Raw genomic sequence first — 12,582 nt, 5'->3', positions numbered from 1 at the left:
CTGCCCTCAGATGAAAGAAAATTGGATTATTTTACTGTGTCATGCCCCATTCTGTGCTCCATTTGGTACCTCTGCCACTCAGTTCTGTGCTACAGGGGCACCACTGGGTCTTTCCTCTAAACAACTGGCATTTGAGTCTGACTCAACTCCCCAGACTGACAAACAGAAGAAACTGATCAGGACATGAAAAAGAAACCACAGGAATGTGTCTTGTGGGTCTTGTCCCATGGCTGTGAGTTGTCTAGGGTAGGTTTTGTTCTAATGCAAGCATGAAGATAGAAACTATAGAAAGTCAGTAGAAGCAAAAAATTCAAATTAATGTACTCACAGATGTAGAAGCATTCAGATACATTGATTTCTAGTTTTAAAATATTCTTCTCCAAAACATGGATTTTGTTATCAATATAGGAATATTTCTGCATCCCTTTATGAATCTTACTGTACAATTCCTTAAGGACATATGAATAATCATCAAACCTGTGTATATTGTCTGTGCAAAGGCACAGATCAGCAAATAATTGGCTTTTATCACTTGCATTTATTTTAATAAATTATTCCATTCCAATACCCTTAATAATAATATACTACTGTACTGTTTAGCCTTCCAGTCTAGTGACTCAAATTATATTTTTACAGCATCTTACCTCATTCTCATTTCTTAACACTTTACCACTGACTCATTGACTACTAAACTTTCTTAATATGTATTAGGTATACCTAAACCAGCATTTTGAAGTTAGCAGTTTTGCATTCTGCATGGAGCATCAGGGAAAGTGATGAGCTTTTCTCAAGTACCAGCTAATGCTGAAGAATTCCAGATTCGCCTCCTTTCCATCTTCAAAACCCTGTGTGCAGTGATGTTGAACTCAGTATTAAAAAAGAAACAGACCTCTGTTGGCTTTTTGCTAGCATTTTGCTCTTCACATGATACTCCTTGATTCATGAATTGTGCAGCCACAAGGAACCCTCACAATCCCACCTTGCCTGAAGCATAAACCTACCCCGATTTAATTTCTGTTTGAACTTTGAGTCTTTTGAGGGAGAAGGAGTCTTAACCCTCTGTAACAGAGAGTTCACCACTGAAGAAGCTACTCCAGCTGTTTCCATCTTATTTCTAAAATATGTGCCTATTCCTAAGTTAGAATTTCCCTAATTCCTTCTCACAGCCATTGGATCTTTTTATACCCTTGTCTGCTGGCTTGAAGAATCTACTACCAAAATTAGGTTTCCTTCAGAGGAACTGTAGACTGTGATCAAGTGACTCCAAGTAGCTTAATTGTCCTGAACACCCAGGTCTTCCAGAGAAAGGCATATTTTGACTGTAGAAGAGTGCAATTACTCTTCCAAAAATTAATTTCATTGCAGAATCATAAAGCATGGTCTGCTCATATTAAGCACAGTGTTCATTTATCCTTACTCTGTAGCCCCAGCCTTTTCCCAGGAGGGGAAGGAGAAGCCCTCTCCTTTGATAGTTTGCGTCATTCAGGCTCCCTTATTTATGCTGCAGGTGACTCATGTCTGGCAGGCATTTTAGATACCTCCTACCAGCTCACTCAAGGGAAGCTTGCCTTGATCTACATCAAAGTTCAGCTGCCTAAAGCCAGAGAGGTACCTACCCAAATTTTGGTGACGCTACCATACAGGTTGTTGAAACATATGAGCTTGAGATTCTTCAAATGTTGCGTTGTGGTAAGGCTAAACAGAAAAATAGCTGAACTCAGTGAGGGTACTTGTAATTACCAGCTCCATGGAAGAATGTTAGCTCACTCTCCAGATAGGCACATGGTTCTAGTGATGGATTGAGGAGTCACAGTGCTATTCTTTTAAGCAGGCAAAGCTTCCATTGAAATTTCATCACTGAGATACCTCATCAGTGCTGTAATGTGCAGGAAAGGTTTGCTTGCACAAGGAACACCTGATTAGGTACCAAATGAGTTCTGTTCCTTTGCCACCAGAAGCTGTTTGAAATGACAGTGGGAATTCCATAGAGAATGGCAAAGCCAGTCTGTAATTTATCCCAGCCCCGTGGCCCCCATGGACTCTGGCTGTGTGCAGCACTGAGGCAGGGGCTGCATTGAAGGGACAGAGTCCTCTCCTGCCAGGCAGTGCTGGACCCTGTCAGTCACAGCTCAGCAGGGAGGGCAGAGGACAGGAAAACCATGGCACAGCACCTGCCCAAGGAGTGATGGGAGCAGTTGCCAGGTGGCTGTAGAGCATCCAGCCATGCCAGCTCTGTACCTGCTGTGTGCATTTGGCAGCACTCGCTGGTCTTGGGAAAGCCACCCCTCAAACCATTGGTGAGAAATGCTTGCAGGATGGTTAATAAGCTGTGGAACAAAGTTAGGTGGAATTTACTCCACCTTCATGATGTTAAGGAGATAAGGCAAGAAGTAGTTTGTACCTTTTCCCATCAGGAGCACTTCACAGTCCTACAGGAGTTTTTCTATAGTAGAAATTAAAAACTTGTTTAAATACGAGCTGTGAATGTTGTCTGTTTGTTTTTGGTTTTATTTTTTTTAATTTACTCCTACATCTATGGGATTAAAATTTGTAGAAAACACACTGAACTCTCCTTCTTACTCTACCTCTTCTCTTCAATACTTAGATCCCTATGTGAAGATCCATCTGATGCAGAATGGTAAGAGGCTGAAGAAGAAAAAGACTACAATTAAAAAGAACACTCTGAATCCCTACTACAATGAGTCTTTCAGCTTTGAAGTACCATTCGAGCAAATTCAGGTAATGTCAAACAGTGTTTTGTCTTTCCTCTGCATTCCATTTCTCAGCCCTCATAAATATTTAACAGGAATCTTGTTAATTATCACATGTGCATGCCTTCATTAGCACCTAGGTGCCAGCCCTGTGCTACATTAGATGAGTGTGACTGCTTCAAGAGGGAAATGATAAAATGTGAAGTACTTAGGAAGCTTTGATTCATCTGTGAGAAATGGATAACTGACATTTTCTGTTAACAGAAATGGATTTGGGGGAAAAAAAATCCACAGGGAGATAGTGAAGGAATGTGCCAGCAAAAAGGTGTAGGGATAAAAGAAAAGCCATATATAACATTTTTCCTTAAATTATTTAAAGTAATACATTGGCATTATCAGATAAATTTGTGCTCCTTATGCATTTATTTGCCCTGTTTTTTGAAAGCACTGCAGCAGCCCTTTAAAGTAAAACACCTAATTCATACACAGCTTTTTTCAGGAATTATTCACTACACTTTGAAAACTTTCAGTGATTCCTTGAAAAAAGGCATTTGAGAATCTCAGGGGCCAGCACTGCAGTACCTGTTCTCTTAGTGCCTCAGAAGAGCTCCAGCAGTTGTCCAGATGCTACTCCCAGAGCTCAGTACCTAAAATTAAGGGTCTCAGAAGTCAGCACAGTGAGATTGGGAGTCACCTACAGTAGTAATGGGAAATACCAGGACAAAGCATTGTGTAATTTTTTTCAGGGACTCAGTTGCCTATCTTTGAGCTGCTGGGAGGCAAACCATCTCTCATGAGAGAGAATTAACTTTTTTTGATGTTAACTGTCTTTTATCTCAAGAGAGAAGGGTTTTTTTAACCATCTCAGGAGGCATGTGGGAAAAGAACTGCATGCTGGCTTCCCACCTTGGCCACAGAGCCCCAGGACTATGGAGATGTTAGGCAATAAAACAGCTTTTCTGGGTGGAGCTGAGTGGGGAAAAGGTCCTGTCAGGGGCCTCCCAGTTTAAATGACTGTAATTTAAAGCATCTGGGAATACAAACTTCTGTGGATTGTAAGAGAGGTTATGGTATAAATTAGGTTCCATGCTTTTAAACTTGTAGTTTAAAAGTTTTAATGTGTTTAAATTGCTTGGACAAAACTTGGAGCCCGCTCTTCATTAGATGAGAGCATGGTTTGGGTTTTCACATTGTGTTTCCTGGATTTTGATAGCAACTGGGCTGGAGAGAAGCCCAGGAGCCAAGGCCTACCTTTCAAGTATCTTGTATTTTATTGACTTGGTACTAACAAAAATAATAAAACTAGACAAAGTGAAGCATGGGCACAGAGACTTAGATGCATAACTAGTCCATTTTGAACTTCTTCATGTACTACTGCATGTACAGGTGTCTATGGATTCTAGGAATCAAAAAGTGGGAAATCCAGTCGGTGCTAATTTCTCTTGATTTTAATGAAAGCTGGTCTGTGTGCTTGTGGAAGATTTCACAACAAGGATCAAAGAGGCAAAAAGAGGTGAATCAAATCAAGTGGCAGTTTAGGCAGTGAGTATCTTGATTTCAAATAGAGATAGGATTGAAGAGCTGGAATGGTTACCTCCAACTTACCCTGTCAAAACTTTGGCATGGTAGGGCACATTTTTTGTACTTGACCATTTTGCCTTCTAATTCAAAGTCATTTTTTGAGGTGCATGTAGTTTATTTTAAAAGTAATGTGGTTTCGAGGCTTGAATTTTTGTCTTCTTTTTTTTTTTTTTTAATAAGTTTATTAGAATTATCTTTTAACTATCTACTTGAATATGTAGCCCCAATTTTAAATCTGCAATTATGGACTTTGGTTATTTGCCAACGTATTTTGAGTTAGTTATAAAAGACTACATTTAGACTACTTCATGATGGATATTGAAGTGATTTCAGCATTAGAAAAACTCATCTAAAATGTTATTTAGACTTACTATGGTAGGAATCACTGTGACCTGTGCTATTCATATAAAAGCCATTAAGCAAACTTTCACTGTTAAAAAATAATATTGTACAAGTTTTTTGATTGTTGGAGAATGAAGAGAGGACATGGAGGGAAAGCAGTTCAATAGCAATACATCTATGTAATTTTAAAGGAGACAAACGTTAACATTTCCTACAATTTTACGGTGACTATGGGTTCTGGCTCTTAGGAGAAAGAAAGAGATGTCTCCAAGGGTAATGGGAGAACACCACAGGGAAGTCAAATCCTCCTGCTACTGGCGGGTCAGGCGCGTGTTTTGCCACATGCAGAGCAGACTGCCTCTGCAGGCAGTGGTGTCTCTGGGCCCTCTCAGTCCAAAGGGCTTAATCACACTGTGGAAACTGCTAATCCAAGTGTTTATTAGGAGAGGCAGTTCTTTCTACTAGCACCTCTTGGGTTTTGCCATGCAGCTGCTCCTTTAATATGTGGTACAAAGGCAAAGGGATGCTCACATTTCTCTGTAGGTTTAGTGCAGAGATCATGAGGGGAGAATCATCTCCAAGTTAATTATCTGAGCTGGCTGTTCTTTACATCTTTGTAGAGCAAGGAAAAGGGTCCTTCATTTGCAGTGCTCATTTTTTTTCTTATGATTAACGTTAAAAAAAAACCAGTAATAACTACCCTCAAGCTTCTAGGTAGAGCAGGCAAGCTTTTTTTTGTAGTGCAAAAAAAATAGTCTCATGCTTACTTTTTATATCTGTGAATGTACCATGAATCTAAAACATAAGTGTTCATTTGGGGAGGTACCATTAGAAGTGAGTGAATTGCAAACAGCAACACTGAAATGTAATTCTGGCAGCTAGAAATACTTGCTTCAGAATATTACCTTTTATCAGGAGTGCTCTGGGGAGGGAAAATCTTGAGTTTTATGTATACTTTTGTCATCAGCAACTATATAAATACTTAAGTGCCGGCTGGAATCATCTCTTTCTCTGGCTCAGTGAGCTGTTACAATCCTGTAAGGAAATGGACTTTATAAAATAAACCTCATGACCCTGGTCTTGCTACTTCTAAAAGATAATCCTATTACAAGCCCTGAAATTAATCATGTTAGTAAGAGATCCAGATTGTAGATATATTTAAAGCTTTAAATTTAAAATCCTAATTCTAGAGAATAGAGGATTTTTCTGGAAATATGTTTCAGGGCGTTCTTCTATTCAGGAAGCTGACACTGTAATCAGGAAAAGAGCTGTATGCTCATCATTAAAAATAAACCCCTATAAGGAGAAGTGTTTACAGTTTTGTAAAATAAGAGTGAAAGTCTCAAGTGGTGTTGCAGGAGAACACCACTCCACTGAAGGAATAGCTGTTTATGCTCTTCTGACAATTATTAAAGACCTGAAAGAAAGGAATTGTGTGCATCTGCACACAACTCCAAACATAAATGCCTCGCTCAAACACCTCTCAGTGTTCCCCGGCCTAAATGGATGGAAAATTGTCTATGAGCTGTGACAGATGGGCTCACACAGAGCATGTGGGACCTGTTTAACCCTGTTTGCCAGAGGTCACCATTCCTACAGAAGTGGCACTCCAGCATCAGCTCAGTCATAGGCTGTGCCAGTGTCAGAGCCCTGAGACACCAGAGGTTTATACATCCATTCCAGCTCCCTTGAGCAGCCAGCCTGTTTCCTAGATTTCTCTGTAAATACACAGAATATACACAGTGCACACACGTGCTTGTACATGTGCACAAGTGCACACACATGTGCAAAGAGATGAGAACACACGTGTGTGTGTGTGTGTGTGTGTGTGTGTGTGTGTGTGTGTGTGTGTGTGTGTATAGTAACCATAAGGGCTACCTTCTGAATTTTTCTGGAGATACCTGACTAGCCTACAGGATGGATGGGTAAGAATTGCTAAGAAGTAGAAAAGCAACTAACAGAATGGAGTACAGCATGGCAAATATAGAGCCATTTCTGAACTTTAGTTGTTAACTTATTTACTTAAAAAATAAGGGTGTGTGAAATTGCGCAACTTTTGAATTAACTCACCTGTAAGTTGTTAATCTGTTAAAGGAAAAACAATCAGCCTCAATTTCCATATTAATCTATTCAATGCAAGGTGGCAAGTTTCAAGCTAACAGGGAGGTGGTAAACCTGATTTTATTTGGAAGGCTCACAACAAGCAAAACCAAAATTTTGAATTTTCCCCTCATAGGGGAATCTACTGCAGCTGTCACACACTTCCCCCTTCATGACTTCTCCATGGCTGGCTGTCCCCACATGCATCCCTGCCAGCCTTCCCCTTACTGTCATGCTCACTGCTCTTGCTGTGTCTCATTACAGAAAGTGCAAATTGTTGTGACTGTTTTGGACTATGACAAGATTGGCAAGAACGATGCCATCGGGAAGGTCTTTGTGGGCTACAACAGCACCGGCGCGGAGCTGCGGCACTGGTCGGACATGCTGGCCAACCCCCGGCGGCCCATCGCACAGTGGCACACCCTACAGCCTGAGGAGGAGGTAGATGCCATGCTGGCAGTCAAGAAGTAAATTAAATTAAGTTAAATTAAATTAAATTAAATTAAATTATGAAGAAGAAAAAGAAAAAGACGAAGAAGCCTTTCTGCATTTGCCCACATAGTGCTCTTTAGCCAGTATCTGTAAATACCTCAGTAATATGGGTCCTTTCATTTCCAGCCATGTGTTCCCAACACAGATCAGTTGTACTTTAAAATTCCCATTTTAATTTGCACAAATTTAAATGTAGAGAGCCTTTTAAAGGCGCTTCATTTCACCACTGCCCGCCCCAGATCTACTCTTCTTTTAAGCAATATGATGTGTAGATAGAGCATGACAGAAATTATTTATTGTATCACACAGTTGTATATATACATCAGTATGCTGAGAATTTATTTCTAGTTTGTGTATTTGTATGTTGTAAGCGTTTCCTAATCTGTGTATATCTAGATGTTTTTAATAAGATGTTCTATTTTAAATTATGTAAATTGACTGAGATATAGGAGAGCTGATACTATATTATAGGGTAACTATTGTATCGTCTGCATTCCAGAAAAAAAAAATCCAACTTGTAAGGCACTAGTAGTGTTACACTGACATCTTAAAGGACAACTTAAATCTGAGCTTTCAACTGGACCATCCTAATAGCACACTTCACGTCCACAGTGAATCTTGGAGGGGCAAATCCAATTGGGTAGACTTCTTTCACAGGCAACTTAGCATGATCTGAGCAGTTCCATGGCTGACCTCATGGAGATGTAGCCAGAAGCCAGGATATAATTTTTTTGTATATATTCCAAAGCAAACACATAACAGACTGAAATGGCTTTAGATTCAAAGTTGAGGAAGCCGTTCCACAGGAGGCAACAGTTTCATCTAACATACCAAGACAGACCACTGCAGAAGTGCAGGGAGGGGGAAGAGGGAAATGCAGCAGTAGTAAAATGCTGCCATGAAAACAAGAGTAGCTCTCCATTATCACCTTTATACAAAATTTGCATACTGTGAATTCCATCCACAATTTCACATTATAATGAGTTTGCACATTAGACTTTGTAACAAAATATTTTATGATACTAACTCAGATTAGAAGGAATGCAGAATATTTTTTAGACACAGCCGTGTGAGTTTATTATACAAAATAGTTTCATGGTAAACAGACAGTATTGTAATCCCATCAGAAGATGACAAAATTTAGCCATAGTTCTAAATGCACTTCAAAGTAAGCCAAAAGAGAACAGCTAGTGACCTTTTATATACTATTTATACTTAAGTTTTAATTTGTCCTTTAAAAAAAAAGTGAAAACAAAGAACAAGTTCTAGAAAACTGAAGCAACCTCTTCTGTATACTAGATGCTCGTTTCAGGAGGAGTTTTTAAATGTTTTAAATGTTATTATGTAGTAAATGGCACTATTATGAAGCTATTAGTCATTCCATAAGAGTCTTGAAAGACTGCTCTGTGTATCACTGTGACTGCCGTGTGTGCTTAGAAATGTAGTTTTCTCAGTGGATAGCAACCAATTTATTCCGTAGTGATATTGTAATAATACTGCCATTCCCTTCTACTGCACTGCCGAAGGAACGCATAGCACAAGCGGTTCCAGTTGTTACGGACCAATGTAGAACTGGAGAGCTATGCAGGGGACAAGGATGCTCTAGAGAATGGGTTGACCACGCAGCATTTTGTCGAGCCCTGTGCAATACTCTACGTTTCCAAGCGCCCTCGCCCCTGCTGCTTTCCCGTAGAGTCATCTCACAGCTCCCCAGCATGGCACCTCCGCTGTACCATCTCATCAAGGCATTCAGGGCATCACCTCTAGCTCATGCACCGTCCTGGGAGGCCCCTTGCTTATCTTTCCAAGCTGTGAATATATTTATAATGCTTTTGAAGAGTTCATTATTTTCAGCAATGCAAATTACCCTAGAAATGTGGAAATGCTATTGCTTTTGGAGGGAGGCACGAGAGTTAACCATTAATGTTCTTATCAGTCTTCTGTGTCTAACAAAAGTGAATGTAATCAGAGAACTGTGCACTGCAAACTGAATTCCACAGCCTCTCTCAAGGCTCTGCTTCTGGGAAAGGTGTGACAGTCTCAGAGGTCAGTGCAGGGATGGCCAAGCATCCCTGTTTCTCAGTACTTTGAGGGTAAAAGTGGCAGCAAAGTACTGGGAGGAGAATAAAAGCCTGCATCTCTCCCCACCTCCAAAAGTGAGAATAGCAAGGTCCATTTTCTTTCTTTTTTACATGAAACATAGAAAAAACACAAGCGAGACATTTTCTGATAGAAACAGGCACATACATGCAAAGCATCAAGCTGGAATATTTAAAAATCTTATCCTTAAGGACCAAACCCCACCAAAGAGAAGAAATAGACAGTTTCCAGCCTAAGAGCTTCATGGTCTCCAGCTTTCAGTTACTCATTCAGGATAGCTGCAGGTTCAAAGTGCCAGGACTGACTTACTGTGTTAAGGTATTCTTAATGCTTTCTCTTCCTACACTGCCAGACTGAACGTCACCGTAGAACTGGTTTGTAAGGTACAATGATTCTCAGAGACTGAACCTGCCATGTGACCAAGATGACATTTTTCATCCTCAAAGAAGCCACATGTACCTTTCTGACAAAGCTGTGTGAAGTATTAGAATCTGATGCTGTAGAAAGATCCTAGTTGCCTTTGTGTATATTTACTGCCTGCTTGAGTGTTTCTCTGTGTGGGTTTTCTCTGTATCTTGTAGAAATGTTTGGGGTGTTTTATCCTGCCATATCGCTCGTGGCCCGCGAGCTGACAACTTTAGCCGTATTTTACCTTCATTTTTGATGAGGTGGTTTATATTTTGTTTCACTTTGTGTAGTGACTCCCCACAGTAGAGTTTTCCAATTGTCGTTAAAATAACATACATATTACACGGATATTCAATAAAAATGTTTTATTTCCTGTTGATGTTCTGGCATTTCTCTTTTGATCTAAAATTTTGAAAAGACAATTCACTCCAGGATTTTCACACAATCACATACTTTGAAGTGTCACAAGTGAAATAGCACAGCACGTTTCGAGGGGCTGTGAAAAGCTGCTTTCATCAGTAAGACAGTCACAGCCAGCAGCGCTACAGTAGATGAATTCTCCACCTCTGTTGCAGATGAAGCACTATTACCTTGTTTACCCAGGAGCCTGATTATTTGCCTCAAAAACCATCATGCTCTATCAAAACATGACCATGACAAAAACTCCCAAGTAGTTGCCTGCACATCAGTATTCTTCCAGACAATTGTGCCAAAGCTGTGGTTGAAGTTTTCTTTCAGAGAGAGATGGTATATTTTAACCTACATGCAAGTGCTACTTCTAAGATGACCATAAAATTAAACCTCTTGTCAACTAAAGATCATTAAATAAGTGCTTAAACTATGGGGGAAAGGGGCAGCAGGGAGAAGGTATTGCAGGTTCAATCTGCACCGGCCATTTTTGCAGCTCTAAAGAATACCAAGAAGACATCTCTGTCAATCAAAACCAGTTCTTTCAGTAGAGTAATCACTTGAAGTCAGTCATTACAACTAATGTAAGGAAAAACACTTCGTATAATAGCTGTTATACTAAGCAGGGATAGCAGCAAAAATTACCAATTTTATTCAGCTCATTTAACCCCTAATCAACTGTCAAGAAAAACATTCTTCCCAACTGTCAGACTGTTATCAAAGCAAAGTATCTGTCTCTCCTTCACTTTTCACATCATGAGTCAATGAAAGTTAATTGCCTGTTAGTTATGCAAAGCAAAAAATTAAAACAGTTTATTTTTGATTACTCTAACAGCCCCGTTTTATTTATTTAGGCTTTAACATTTCCACTCCAGGCTGCCAGTTCAGTTTTACGCATAGTGACCTGCTTTTCAGAACATGAACATACCAAATGCACATCCAGCCCAAATTTTCAGTATCCATTCAAGCACTGTTGCTCATCCAGGCATTGAAGAAAGTATGAAAAAGGAGTTTTCTTTACATGATACCAAAATTTTTAAGCAGCCTTCATAACCTTTACCTTATATGTATCAAATCTTTATCTTCAGTACAGAGAATACTTTTAATATTGCATCAAAAAGTAGTTCCAAAAGCACATGACAAACTGGTAAAGACAACACTACCTCTGTGTAGCTTTGTCACTGACATGAGCCATACAAAGAGATGTGTGTCAAGATTATTCTGTATTCAAGATAAAAAAGAAAGTTCTACAATCTAGAGGATGATCCAGATGTCCTTCATGGAGCTTATAAAGAGGCCAAATAAATTGGGGAAGTGAAGATAGCTCTTCCATGCTTCTGGGGTGAAGGTAGAGGGTACAGCTAGTACAGTCTTTTTTTTTCTGTGCATGCACTGTGTGATAACATGCTGAGATTTTGAACAGCCATTTAGCAAAAAAAAACCACACCTACCTTACCAAATGAAGAGTTTCATCTTCTGACAGAACCAATCTCATCAGTTTGACAGCTCACATTTAATTTTAGATCTTTGTACACTGTCTTATTACTTGCCACAAAGAGAGCACACAGTAGGCAATGATGCACTGATGTTATAGCACCAAATGGAGCTGACACCAGTTTTCCTCATAAACAAGAGACCAATGCACAGAAGTGGCAAAATAGTCTCTGCTCTCCTAATCAAGATTATCCCACAGTCCTGCACAGACCTGAGTTTGCTTGCTTTCCCCTTGAGCCCAGGGGAAGTTCTTTTATCCATTATGTTTACAAACATGTTCCTTTGCCTAGAAGGTTTCATGGCTTTCCTAAGGAGCAGCAGTGCCCGCTGGCACCAAGAATTTGTTCCAAAACCATGACATGGATCTGTCATTGAGGACTTCCAGATTGAGCTCAGGCTATATTTGTCTTCTTCAGCCATACACCATGATCTGACACTGATTCATGGGTAAAAACTCTGATGGAAGGCTATCAAGGAAATTAAGTAATCAGAGTGACTCACAGAGTCCTTTTCATGGATTAAATGAAGATTAAATGGTCAAATTTCAATATAGTGTATGATTAAGGGTGAGGTGCTAAAGAGGTTCATTGTTGCACATGAACATTTATTAGTGATCTAGAAAACAGATGAATGAGCTGGCAAAATTTACCTGTAGTTTAAAATTTTTTCAGCTGGAACAAATCTAAATTATGAGGCCATCTCTAATTTCATATATTGAGAATCAAGTACCAAGACAGGCATTTCAATTCAAATGTTACTGATCACCCAAATATTTCTGAGAAATTTTTGGACAGTAGTACCAAAAATGTCTCTAAAGATGATCTCAAATGAGAAGGTAAGAGAGCTAATCAAGCCACTGAGACAAATGAAGACAGAACCTCTTTTTTTGTACAAGCGTTACTTCCAGAAAAATCAATTTGTCTTCTCAGTAGTCTCTAAGAAGGTA

The 12,582-nt window shown here is 39.6% G+C and overlaps 1 protein-coding gene across 5 annotated transcripts in view; it reads left to right on the top strand.

Moving 5' to 3' along the window:
* The window catches only part of SYT1 (synaptotagmin 1), a 333,663-nt gene extending 323,552 nt beyond the window's left edge, over positions 1–10,111 (top strand). For all 5 annotated transcript variants that reach the window (XM_077178796.1, XM_054631800.2, XM_054631799.2 and 2 more), the window contains 2 exons: positions 2,606–2,739; positions 6,999–10,111. In XM_077178796.1, coding sequence (XP_077034911.1) covers positions 2,606–2,739; positions 6,999–7,205 — 341 coding nt within the window. In that variant the 3' untranslated portion in view covers positions 7,206–10,111. The remainder of the gene's footprint in view (positions 1–2,605; positions 2,740–6,998) is intronic.
* The last annotated feature ends 2,471 nt before the right edge of the window (positions 10,112–12,582 follow it).

The sequence above is a fragment of the Agelaius phoeniceus genome, chromosome 5, assembly GCF_051311805.1.
Source record: "Agelaius phoeniceus isolate bAgePho1 chromosome 5, bAgePho1.hap1, whole genome shotgun sequence".
NCBI lineage: Eukaryota > Metazoa > Chordata > Aves > Passeriformes > Icteridae > Agelaius > Agelaius phoeniceus.
This window is presented reverse-complemented; position numbering and strand designations above follow the sequence as displayed.